This window comes from Saimiri boliviensis, chromosome 8 (genome assembly GCF_048565385.1).
Source record: "Saimiri boliviensis isolate mSaiBol1 chromosome 8, mSaiBol1.pri, whole genome shotgun sequence".
Taxonomy (NCBI): Eukaryota; Metazoa; Chordata; class Mammalia; order Primates; family Cebidae; genus Saimiri; species Saimiri boliviensis.
In genome coordinates this window covers 9138156-9151931 of record NC_133456.1, presented here as the reverse complement: position 1 = coordinate 9151931, position 13776 = coordinate 9138156, and the positions used below count along the sequence as shown (strand labels likewise).

Sequence of the window (13776 nt, the reverse complement as noted above, 5' to 3'; positions counted from 1 at the left end):
ACTGTGGTCTGAGAAAGGTTTACATGTAATTGTGTTTTGTTTTGTTTTGTTTTGAGACCAGGTCTTGCTCTGTCACCCAGACTGGAGTGCAGTGGCGTAATCACAGCTCATCATAGCTTCAACTTCTTGGGCTCAAGTTGGCTAATATTTAATTTTTTTGTAGAGACAGGGTCCTCCCTATGTTGCCCAGGCTGGTCTTGAGCTCCTGGCCTCGAGTGATCCTCCCAATTCAGCCTTCCAAAGTGCTTAAATTACAGGTGTGAGCCACCACACCTGGCTGGCTTAAATAGAATTCTGTTAAGTAAGAACACCAGGCCGGGCGCGGTGGCTCAAGCCTGTAATCCCAGCACTTTGGGAGGCCGAGGCGGGTGGATCATGAGGTCGAGAGATCGAGACCATCCTGGTCAACATGGTGAAACCCCGTCTCTACTAAAAATACAAAAAAATTAGCTGGGCATGGTGGCGCATGCCTGTAATCCCAGCTACTCAGGAAGCTGAGGCAGGAGAATTGCCTGAACCCAGGAGGCGGAGGTTGCGGTGAGCCGAGATCGCGCCATTGCACTCCAGCCTGGGTAACAAGAGCGAAACTCCGTCTCAAAAAAAAAAAAAAAGTAAGAACACCAGAGTCTAAAAACGTATTCACAAAACTAACCACAAAGGTCTTAGCAGTTACAGAGACACTCTGGTCAGGAGTGTGGTCAAGTTAGCCACCTGTTGATATATGCCACTAGAGCATCAAACTTCAGAGAAGTCCCCAGGATGCCACTCCCCATCAGCAAAGGTGAACTGGCAAACAATTAAAAGACACTATCAATAACCTAAATGGTGTTTCTGGAAAGGGTTTTCTTTCTTTCTTTTTTTTTTAAATGGAGTCGTGCTTCTGTTGCCAGGCTGGAGTACAGTGGCATGATCTTGGCTCACTGCAACCTCGACCTCCTGGGTTCAAGCGATTCTCCTATCTCAGCCTTCTGAGTAGCTGGGACTACAGGTGCACACCACCATGGCTGGCTAATTTTTAGTACAGATGGGGTTTCACCATGTTGACCAGGATGGTCTTTATCTCCTGGCCTCGTGATCTGCCAGCCTTGGCCTCCCAAAGTGCTGGGATTACAAGTGTGAGCCACTGAGCTCAGTCTTTTCTTTTTTTTTGAGACGAGTTTTGCTCCTGTTGCCCAGGCTGGAGTACAGTGGTGCAATCTCAGCTCACTGCAACCTCTGCCTCCCAGGTTCAAATGATTCTCCTGCCTTAGCCTCCCAAGTAGCTGGGATTACAGGCACCCACCACCACACCTGGCTAATTTTTATACTTTTTTTTTTTTTTTTTTTTTGAGACGGAGTCTCACTCTTGTTACCCAGGCTGGAGTGCAATGGCGCAATCTTGGCTCACCACAACCTCCGCCTCCTGGGTTCAGGCAATTCTCCTGCCTCAGCCTCCTGAGTGGCTGGGATTACAGGCACGCGCCACCATGCCCAGCTAATTTTTTGTATTTTTAGTAGAGACGGGGTTTCACCATGTTGATCGGGATGGTCTCGATCTCTTGACCTCACGATCCTCCTGCCTCGGCCTCCCAAAGTGCTGGGATTACAGGTGTGAGCCACTGTGCCCAGCCTAATTTTTATACTTTTAGTAGAAATGGGGCTTCACCATGTTGGCGAAGCTAGTCTCAAACTCCTGACGTCAGGTGATCTGCCTGCGCGGCCTTTCTAAGTGCTGGGATTATAGGCGCGAGCCACTGTGCACAGCCTTAGAAAGGTTTTAAATATATTTTGGGGTCACGGAAATGTTAGTACTTGTAGGAAAGCAATAAAAATAAAACTCAGCAAGGGAAGACACCCATGAAATACTTTTTTTTTCTTCTTGAGACATGGTCTCACTCTGCTGCCCAAGCTGGAGTACAGTGGCACGATCGTGGCTCACTGCAGCCTCAATCTCCTGGCTCAAGCAATCCTCCCACTTTAACCTTTCAAGTAGCTGGGACTATAGGCACATGCTACCAAGCTTGACTGATTTTTAAAATTTTATTTTAAGTAGAGATAAGGAAGGTCTTGCTATGTTGCCTAGACTCATCTGGCACTCCTGCATGCAAGCCATCCTCCCAGCTTGGGCTCCCAAAGTGCTGGGATTACAGGTATGAGGCACTGTAGATCAAAATTAGAAGGAAATTTAAGTTTAATGTGAATCTAAATTTGACTGCTTCTTATAGAACATTTAATGTCTTCAGTAAGCTCTTAAAGTGAGAAATCTGAGATTTAAAAAAAAATCTAGGGTAGGCGTGGTGGCGCACGTCTGTAATCCCAGCACTTTAGGAGACCAAGGTGAGTGGATCACGAGCTCAGGAGTTCGAGACCAGTCTGACCAACATGGTGAAACCCTGTCTGTAGTAAAAATACAAAAATCTGCCAGGCGTGGTGGCACGTGCCTGTAATCCCAGCTACTTAGGAGGCTGAGGCAGGAGAATCACTTGAACTTGAGAGGTGCAGGTTGCAGTGAGCCGAGATCATGCCACTGCCCTCCAGCCTGGGTGACGGAGCGAGACTCTGTCTCAAAAAAAAAAAAAAGTCCCATGAATTACTTAAAATGGTGACCAAATTTCTATCAGTCTAACCTCAGATCAATGCCTTAGAGCTATTTTATTTAAAGGATTCGTGGATTGAAGCCAAGCTCTGTAAGAAAAATGCTAAAATGCTGTTACTATTTCCAATTCCTATTTCAAATTAGAAACATTTATCTGGCCAGGCGCGGTGGCTCAAGCCTGTAATCCCAGCACTTTGGGAGGCCGAGGCGGGTGGATCATGAGGTCAAGAGATCGAGACCATCCTGGTCAACATGGTGAAACCCCGTCTCTACTAATGGTGCAAAAAATTAGCTGAGCATGGTGGCGCGTGCCTGTAATCCCAGCTACTCCGGAGGGTGAGGCAGGAGAATTGCCTGAACCCAGGAGGCGGAGGTTGCGGTGAGCCGAGATCGCGCCATTGCACTCCAGCCTGGGTAACAAGAGCGAAACTCCGTCTCAAAAAAAAAAAAAAAGAAAAAAAAAAGAAACATTTATCTTTAGGCCGGGCGCGGTGGCTCAAGCCTGTAATCCCAGCACTTTGGGAGGCCGAGGCGGGTGGATCACGAGGTCAAGAGATCGAGACCATCCCGGTCAACATGGTGAAACCCCGTCTCTACTAAAAATACAAAAAATTAGCTGGGCATGGTGGCACGTGCCTGTAATCCCAGCTACTCAGGAGGCTGAGGCAGGAGAATTGCCTGAACCCGGGAGGCGGAGGTTGCGGTGAGCCGAGATCACGCCATTGCACTCCAGCCTGGGTAACAAGAGTGAAACTCTGTCTCAAAAAAAAACAAAACATTTATCTTTTTAAAAAACACATTCTGTGACAGGCTGTATTTTAAATTTATGCTTTTCAAGAGATCTTCAATTTTCTCTTCCACCTCATTGGCCATAATCTAGATGACTTAGTAGCGTGTCTTCTCTTCCCCATAGAATATACTCACTCTTAAGTAGTTCTGGCTAATAAGAATTCAGAATAGCATGCTACCAAGTATAATCATGTACGTAAGTGGACATAATACATCAAAGCAATATTCTTTCATATGTTTTGTATTAAATAGCACACATCTTCAAAATGAAAATGGCTTTGAAAACATACCGATTCATCCTTCTTGCCCTTTCCAGTACTTCAAACATATGTTCTTGAAATAAATCAAGCCGTCGGTAGCGATTATTTTCAACATTCTTCCTAATTATGTCAAATGTAAGGGGTGGTTTGTTAGGAAAGTTGGGATCCACAGCAGGAATTTCTGCTAAAGAATCACTGTAGCATCTTCCCTCATCATCCTGATGACTCATGACTGACACAAAAAGATTGTGGATAAGCTCTTGAATCAGCAAAGTCACATTTGGGACATGAGAATCCTCATCTCCCTCCAGGTCTCTGCGTGTTTCAAGTAGGACCTTGTGTAGGACAAGAGCATCTTTGTAGATCAAAGACTCAGGCTCATTGTATGTACAGGCATTATTAAACATCATGACAAAGTCCTCAACCATAGAGTCAATATCTTGGTACTTGTTTGCCATCATATGACTTCTAATTTTTTCCATGTCCATGGGCTTTTTAATCGTCAGATAGTAGTCAGGCAACTCAGATCTGGAGGGAAGCCTCAAAAATATGGCACTGAGGCGGCGACCCCTTTTATCAGTATAGTTCTTTACAGCTTCATAGACCTCATTGAGTTTCTGCTGCATTGGAGTCATGTATTTTGATTTTTTAGGAGAAATGCCACTCTTCCTACCTAAAGAGAGAGATTTAATGTTAAATGAATAAATTAAATGAACCTAAATTTGCATATAGATGGTAGCATAACCACAAGAGACTATTCCAAGTAATCTGTAAAACCCAGCAATTAGCACATCTATAGTGAAATATAACCTGCAGACCAAAAATAACTAAAAAAAATTTTTAACTGTTTTCAGTAATCATATTTTTCATGGGAGACTAAGTACTGTAAGGTTGAGAAAGCTGTGACTAAGGAGGAATAAAGCAAATGAGTACCTATGTAACATTTTATCACCTCTAGTATCCCTGAGAATTGAGATTTTCAACATAAGAGATAACAGATGTTAAAAACATAAGACATTACTAATTACCGTGAGGCCTTTAATCTCAATTGAAAGTAACACTATGAATTTATGATATATTTTATCTTTAAATATAAACAAACACACGCACACAAATCTCCTAGCTCTATCCACTGAAAATCCTAGAAACAGTAACTACCTCGGTAGCAGTACAGCCTACATTAGAGTTTTAAATACTAATTCCAAATACTAATATTGAGAAGCCCTCACCTTTTAGCAGAAATATGTAAAAGGTACGGCTCCTTGGCAAATGGCTGATTCCCAGACTGGTATGTCTTCAGACACTAGACAGTAAAGAATCTCAATGACCTCTTACCCTGACTTCATGTCAAAAGAACATGGGAACTGGCTGGGCGTGGTGGCTCACACCTGTAATCCCAGCACTTTGGGAGGCTGAGGTGGGTGGATCATCTGAGGTCAGGAGTTCAACCAGCCTGGCCAACATGGCGAAACTCCGTCTCTATTAAAAGTACAAAAAATTAGCTGGGCATAGTGGTGGGCACATGTAATCCCAGCTACTTGGGAGGCTGAGACAGGAGAATTGCTGGAATCCAGGCAGTGGAGGTTGCAGTGAACTGACATCGCATCATTACACTCCAGCCTGAGCGACAGAGCAAGACCCTGTCTCAGGGGGAAAAAAAAAAAAGAAAGAATATAGGAACCAGCCTGAGTATCAATAAGGAGAATAACATCAATTACAATTCAGTCATATGTTTAAGTCTGGTAGTGCTTAATAATATATGAAAACGAACAACAAAGTGGGTAAATATTGAAGGATGTTAGTAAAGCAATGCATTATTTTGAAAACTTGTAAATAAAGGGGAAAACAAAACAAAAATAAGCTTTTATCCTTTTAAAAAGCAAGACACACAGACAACACTGTACCACTGGGTAATCAAATATTAGATAAGGCAAAGTTTCTCTATATAGAAGTATTCCAGCTAATAAGTAAGGAATAAAATTAAAAACTATCACAATTTTACACCCTTTTCATGAATTAATAATTAATGAAATACCCAACAACACCTGTTAACAGAAAGACATAAATAGATTTAACATGTACCTGATGGAAGACCATATATTACCTATGAAGTCACTTTTTCTGCCAAAGGGAGAAGACAGGGGATCAGACCTAAATTTGATCAAGCCTCTGGCTCCAACTACCAATTTATAGGAGATACAAAGGACAGAGGTACACATTAAAGTACAACATAGTGGGCCGGGCACGGTGGCTCACACCTGTAATACCAGAACTGTGGGAGGCCAAGGTGGGTGGATCGCTTGACCCCAGTCTGTCAACATGGCAAAACCAACTTTACTAAAAATACAAAAAAAATGAGCTGGATGTGGTGGTGTGTATCTGTAGTCCCAGCTACTTGGAAGGCTAAAGTGGGGGACTGCCTCAGTTGGGAGGTGGAGGTGGCAATGAGCCGAGATTGTGCCACTACACTCCAGCCTGGGTGACAGAGTGAGGCCCTGTCTCCAGAAAACACACACACACACACGAATGCAATTAGCAAAACCCAGACTATGGGAAACTACAGCACAAACCTAATTTCTTCAACAGATAAATGGTAAGGGGTAGAAAAAGAGAGATGTGGAGGGGAGTTAGTATTGGGGCTGGGCACAGTGGCTCATGCCTGTAATCCAAGCACTTTGGGAGGTTGAGGTGGGCAGATCACAAGGTCAGGAGTTAGAGACCAGCCTGGCTAATATGATGAAATCCTGTCTCCACCAAAAATACCAAAAAAAAATTAGCCAGGTGTGGTGGCACGTGCCTGTAGTCCCAGCTACTCGGGAGGCTGAGGCAGGAGAATCGCTTGAACCCGGGAGGCGGAGGTTGTAGTGAGCCAAGATCATGCCACTGACTCCAGCCTGGGTGACAGAGCAAGACTCTGTCTCAAAAAAAAAAAAAAAAGGAGTATCAATCAGTTGTAATATGTGGACTTTATCTAGATTCTACTTTAACCAGACACTACCTCAAGACATGATACAACATAATGGCAGTGAACCCCTTATGAAGTATCATAAGCACCACCAAGCTGAAACGTAATCTAATCACACCTTCAAAGTTAACTTGCATTTATAAGAAATAAGTGAAACAAAGAAAAAAGTTAGACATCACAAGGAAGCAAGCCTGTCTAAGCCAGAACTTGGGACACTGTTCAGAAAAGATAACCTGATTTCTTCAATGAGTTTGGCATGTGGAAAGAAAAGGAAGGAGACTGCTCTAGATCATGGGTTTAAGAGCATGATAATCGGCCAGGCTCAGGGGCTCACGCCTGTAATCCTAGCACTTTGGGAGGCAGAGGTGGGCAGATCACTTGAGGTCAGGAGTTTGAGAACAGCCTGCGCAACATGGTGAAACTCCATGTCTACTAAAAATACAAAAGACATTAGCTGGGTGTGGTGGCGAGCACCTGTAGTCCCAGACACTCTGGAGGCTGAGGCAAGACAATCACTTGAACCCGAGAGGTGGAGGTTGCAGTGAGCCAAGACTGCACCACTGCACTCCAGCCTGGGCAACAGAGTGAGACTCTGTCTCAAAATGGAAAAAAAAAGTATAATAATCAAATGTATTAAATAGAACTGAATGAGAGCCTGATTTGAAGTAATCAACTAACCAACTATAAAAACATATTTGTGAGACAATCAGTAGAACTTGACAATTTATCATGTATTAGATGAAACAAAGAAACTACTGTTAATTTTGTTAGGTGTGACAATTACTTTAATGTTATTTATGAGAAGTCTGCATATTTTATTTTATTTTTATTTGTTTTATCCTCAAAGACAAAGTTGCGGATATCTGCATATATTAGAGATGCATATTGAACTATGCAGAAGTAAAATGACATAGTTGGATTTGTTTCAAAATAATTTAGGAAAAAAAGAAGAAAAAGGGGCTAGGAAATAAGTGTGTCAAAATTTTGACAAATAATCAGTAGTAAGTATATACAGGGGTTCATTGTACTATTCTTTTATTTTTGGAGGCAGGGTCTAGCTCTGTTGCCCATGCTGTAGTACAGTGGCATGATCAGGGTTCACTGCAGCCTTGACTCCCAGGCTCAAGCAATCCTCCCACTTCAGCCTCCCAAGTAGCTAGGACCACAGGCACATACATATGCCATCATGCCTGGCTAATTTTTTATTTTTTTGTAGAGACAGGGTCTCCCTATGTTGCCCAGGCTCGTCTCAAACTCCTGGGCTGAAGTGATCCTTCTGCCTTGGCCTTCCAAAGTGATGGAATTACAGAAGTGAGCCACCGCCCCTGGCCACTGTACTTTACATTTATGTATGTTTGAACTTTTTCATTAAAAAACATAGAGAAATAAAAAGGAGGCCAGGCATGATGGCTCACACCTGTAATCCTAACACTTTAGAAGACAGAGGCAGGAGGATCACTTGAGCCCAGGAGTTCAAGACCAGCCTGGTCAATACAGGAGACCCTGACTCTATTAATTTAAAACAGAAGAAATAAAAAAGGAAATTAACATTCCACCTTAAAAAGCCCTTTAGGCTGGGCACGGTGGCTCACGCCTATAATATCAGCACTTTGGGAGACCAAGGTGGGTGGATCACAAGGTCAGGAGTTTGAGATCAGCCTGATAAAGATGGTAAAGCCCTGTCTCTACTAAAAATACAAAAAAATTAGCTGGGCATGGTGCATGTGCCTACAGTCCTAGCTACTTCGCAGGCTGAGGCAGAAGAATCGCCTGAACCCAGGAGGTGGAGATTGCAGTGAGCTGAGCCATCTTGCCACTGCACTCCAGCCTAGGCGACAGAGTGAGACTCCGTCTCAAAAAAAAAAAAAACTAAAAAAAAAAAAAAAAAAGCTCTTTTAGCCTGAACTTTGAAAAATGCATATGTGAATTTATTTATTTAAATGTGTATTTATATAGTCATTGTTAAACTGTTATTAGTTTCTTATGAAATCAATTCTAGTTAAAAGGTATTGTGTTCCTATAAAGTGGAATGAAAGTTTTACATTTCTGCAAAACTTCTGTATGCTTTTACAATTCCATGAAAAGATAAATGCCTTAACAAGAAGGATTTGGCCAGACACAGTGGCTCACACCTGTAATCCCAGCACTTTGGGAGGCCAAGGCTGGCGGATCACGGGGTCAGGAGATTGAGACCATCCTGGCCAACATGGTGAAACTCCATCTCTACTAAAATACAAAAAAAATTAGCTGGGCATGGCGGCATTTGCCTGTAGTCCCAGCTACTTGGGAGGCTGACGCGGGGGAATCGCTTGAACCGAGAGGCAGAGGTTGCAGTGGGCTGAGGTCATATCACTGCACTCCAGCCTGGTGATATAGAGCAAGACTCCATTTGAAAAAAAAGGATTCATCACTTAGCAGTAAATCATACCCAAATCTAAATCCAATATCAAATTTAATTTATAGTCATTTCAGTTAAAAAAAAAAAAAAAAAAAAAAGCTAGTCTGGGCCAGGCGGGGTGGCTCATGCCTGTACTCCCAGCACTTTGGGAGACCGAGGTAGGAAGACCACTTGCGGTCAGGAGTTTTGAGAGCAGCTGGCCAACACGGTGAAACTCCATTTCTACTAAAAATACAAAAAATTAGCTGGGCATGCTAGCATACACCTGTAGTCCCAGTTACTTGGGAAGCTGAGGGAAAGGATCACTTGAACCTGGGAGGCCGAGGTTGCAGAGAGTAAAGATCATGCCACTGCACTCTAGCTTGGGTGACAGAACAAGACTCTCTCAAAACAAAAACACAAACCAAAAGCTAGTGTGTTTGTTATCCCCCTTTTCAGCAAATATTGCTCTAATGAATATCATTATCCAAATTGCTTGGTATCTATTTTATTTACATATTTTAAAGAAGGCAGTAACCTTATCTAATGGTACTAATGACTTTTGCCGTCTTATCTTCCAATCTTCTTCTCTTTTTTTTGCTTGAGACAGAGTCACCCACACTGGAGTGCAGTGGTGTGATCTTGGCTCACTGCAACCTCTGCCTCCTGGGTTCAAGCAATTCTCCTGCCTCAGCCTCCCAAGCAGCTGGGATTACAGTTGTGTGCCGCCATGCCTAGCTTATTTTTGTATTTTTAGTAGAGACAGGGATTTACCATGTTGGCCAGGCTGGTCTTCAACTCCTGACCTCAAGTGATCTGTCCACCTCAGACTCTCAAAGTGCTGGGATAAAAGGCATGAGTCACTGTCCCTGGCCTTCTCTTACAACTTTTAATAAAACAACCAACCACAGACTACACTCAAATGACAGATGAGTATAATGCAGTAGCTAGACATCTCTAAGTCCTCAAATTCTGTCCAGTTGGAACTGCTGGGATTCATTTTTAACTCTAGTAATTGTCATACACTCATAACAAGAAAAGAAAATTTGCTACTATACTCTTAAAGCATTATATGTAGAGAAAAAATCTATTCTTACTATTTAAAAGTTAACAATGTCCACTGCACTTAAGAAAGTAAGCAAAACCTCTAAAATATTTTACTCCCCACATGCCTGTCACAGCTTAGCTACTTAAAGTACAGTATACAAGAGTGTTTGACAAGAAGAAAAAGACTCCATGCTGGAGTACAGTGAGTTCAAATATATTAATCATTTAATTAAATATTATTTCAGAAAAATCAGCATCTCTCCTTGATAGACTAAACTAATAAAAAGTGTGAGGCTGCCTTACTCAGCTTAAGTTTGGGAGAAGCCATGTCATCATCATCTGGTAGTGGGCCCAGCTCTTTCCTTTTCTCCTTGAGTAACTTCTCCAGGATATGTGCATCATTGTATACCTACATTCCAAACATATATTTAAATTATTTTCTAAAAACTTTGTATTAAGGTATAAAATGCATCCATAAAGAAGTTTTTAAAAAAACAATTTAGGATAGTTGGGAGCTTAAAGAGAACCAAAAACAGGCTCACAACAGAGCAATAAAATCACTGTATCTGTGGGAAAGCCTAGGCCTTAACTGGTTTATTTTTAAGCTTCCTGGGTGATTCTAATGCGCAGACATGCATGTTAATGTTTGAGAACCACTGTAGTAGAATTACTGCAGGTTTTACTAGAAGTCTTGAAACACATTTACATGTGTTGTTTTCTTCAAAAACCTTTATTTTTCACTGGACACTCAAGGTAGCAGACTTTAGCCCAATGAAAATTAGAGACTAAAAATATCTGATAGTTGGAGAGTAATTATCTCAATATCTTAAATCCCAAATCTGAGTTCACAGTCTGAAGCTTAATCTATTAAAAAAAAAAAAAAATTATCCTTGCTTAGGGATCTCTCTCTGAGGACTTAGCCAAGAGGTAATATGTAGTCAAGAACAAGGTTACTTATCTTATGACCTTTTAGTAGAGATGGGATCATAAGCTCCCTCCTCTTACCTCCCCAGCAGAGGCTATGTCCTCCCTTGGCCACCCACCAAAGCAGAGAAGTTGAGGGAATAAGTGACCTCTCTTGTTTGGCCACCTCTCTTAAAGGTGGCTTTTTCTTCTACCAGTGGTAGACAAGTGATACACTGGCCAATGACACTGAAGACTGTGTAAACTCCTAAGATAAAATCATTTTTTTTTAATCTATAAGCATCCTCAATGCATACTTTATAATCAAATGTAACTGCAGAGGGAAACAAATAACTTGAAAATTTTATGTTATTTCTGGGAGATGTAAAGTGGATAAAAAGATATCAAATAGAAAATGTTTCAAAGAAGGAAGACGGTATCTTAGTTATGCTGATAAAGAACTAAACAAGCCGGGCGCGGTGGCTCAAGCCTGTAATCCCAGCACTTTGGGAGGCCGAGGCGGGTGGATCATGAGGTCAAGAGATTGAGACCATCCTGGTCAACATGGTGAAACCCCGTCTCTACTAAAAATACAAAAAATTAGCTGGGCATGGTGGCGCGTGCCTGTAATCCCAGCTACTCAGGAGGCTGAGGCAGGAGAATTGCCTGAACCCAGGAGGCAGAGGTTGCGGTGAGCCGAGATCGCGCCATTGCACTCCAGCCTGGGTAACAAGAGCGAAACTCCGTCTCAAAAAAAAAAAAAAAAAAAAAAAAAAAGAACTAAACAAGATGCTTCATAGTAAAATCAATTAAATCAATTATTTAGAGGTGCATTTATGAGACTATTATGTTGGTATATAATTATACCATTTTCTATATAGGTTGTCTTTGGAGAAGTATGGTTGTTGAGGATATAAATGATGATGATGATGATGAAAGATTTTAATGCTATTGGTTTTCCTTTGAGTGCTTATTCAGTACCAGGTACTCTGATAAATGCTCGGTATACATTATTTCTTTAAAGCCTACAACAACCCTAATGCAAGTACTATTATTAATCCTAATTTACAGATGAAGAAACTGAGGCTCAGGAAGGATAAATCACTTATACAGAGATTGGCAGAATGAAATTCAAATCTAGGATGTCAGATTACAAAGTAGGAACTTTTAACCTTTATAATATACTGCCTCTGATTTTAAACAATGAAGAAAAATCAAATCAAAATCATTTTGGTGACTATTAACCTAGTCACCAAAAAGAATAATCTACGTTAAGCTTCTAGAGCTGGTCTCTCAAAATGCATTATTTTACAAGCACCCCCCTCCCTCAAAATGTGCCTACTTCAGGACCCCTGCCCCTCACCTGGGAGCCCTCCTCGTTGTAGTGCCTGGCATTCCGGAACATCAGCTTCATGTCTTCTATCATTCCCTCTTCACCTGCATATTTGTCATTGCGGATGTTATGCTCAATTATTTTCAAGTCCATTGGCTCCAAGATGATTTTATAATAATCAGGATAGTCCTTTTTGGATGGTTTAACCATAAATAGGTCACAAAGTCTTCTGCCTGACCCTGGCTCTCGAGCTTCAAGAACAACATTGAATAAGATTTTCATTCGCTGCTTTCTTATGTTCTTTTTACTGTTGAGGGGGAAGGTAGAAAAAGGGAAAAATGAGAATAGGTTCAGTTTTCTTAATATAAGAACAACCATAAAATGAAACAAATTATTTGTGGTCGGGTGCTTTATAATGATTACAATTTATTTATTACATATGCTACAAACACTAAACATGCTGGAAGCTATAAGCAAATATTAGAAAAATTTCAAAAATAGTTAAAATATAGTGATCCTGGCAGGAGCAGCAAATGAATACCAAAAAAAACTTTATATAGATATTTCATGAAATGCAATGTTGGAAACAAAGATCCTCTCTGATACCAAAAGAAAATGAAATTATATAACCAACTGAAATATATTTTTTGTTTAACGAAGAGTAGAGCAAATGTACAATAAAACTAGCAGTTCCCTATTGTTAGCAATATCCTCACTTTTGAGCACAAAAACAAAACAAAATAAAAAAACTAGAAAGAGAAGTGTTTCATCTCTTAAGACAAGTACTCCAGAACACTTGTAAATTTTGGTTGTCTGAAAACAAAAGGAGACTGTCTGCAAGACTAGTGTCTTTACAGTGGGTATAAGCCTTTCTGTCAGGGTCGTCCTTGCTCTCTCCATCGGCATCATTCCACAATTCCAACCTACTTTAAAGAGTAAGTGGTAAGGTTCATCTGAGTTTTCTAGAGTAAAATTTTTATCCTTGAGCATGAATCCCTGTCTTGTTCTCCAAATTCCTTCAGTGAGTTGTGATGCTAAGAAACTGATTTGAGTAGTGTGGAACAAAGCATAAAGGACTATAGATTAGATAAAGAGTTCAAAAGGGCTTCAAGAGAGCAGACGGTCTTATCTCTTAATTGTTGAAAAAACTGGCTCTGAGAGGGTAAAGGACTTGCCCAAGGTGAGCTTCCTAGGAAATTATTAGAAGAGATGCTCTTCCAATATGACTTCTGGTTAACTGTTGTTATATACTCAGGAAACAGATAAATTCTAGACAGACAAAGAAATTCTAGTCAGACTAACCAGCAGTCTCCAAGTGAACAGTCAAGTAAGCAATAACAAGAAATGACTTATGACTTAATTTCTATTAAAAAAAAAAACCATTTACTAAGATCCTACAATATAGTACACTCATCCCTTGGTATTCATGGGGAATTGGTTTCAGGATTTCCCTTGGATACCAAAATACACAGATGCTCAAGTCCCTGATATAAAATGGTGTATTTGCAAACAACATATGCACATCCT

The 13776-nt window shown here is 41.1% G+C and overlaps 1 protein-coding gene across 50 annotated transcripts in view; it reads right to left on the bottom strand.

Moving 5' to 3' along the window:
• The window catches only part of PBRM1 (polybromo 1), a 152928-nt gene that overhangs the window by 69237 nt on the left and 69915 nt on the right, over positions 1-13776 (bottom strand). For all 50 annotated transcript variants that reach the window (XM_074403700.1, XM_039477145.2, XM_074403739.1 and 47 more), the window contains 3 exons: positions 12280-12556; positions 10317-10422; positions 3655-4297 (listed from right to left, as the gene is read on the bottom strand). In XM_074403700.1, coding sequence (XP_074259801.1) covers positions 3655-4297; positions 10317-10422; positions 12280-12556 — 1026 coding nt within the window. The remainder of the gene's footprint in view (positions 1-3654; positions 4298-10316; positions 10423-12279; positions 12557-13776) is intronic.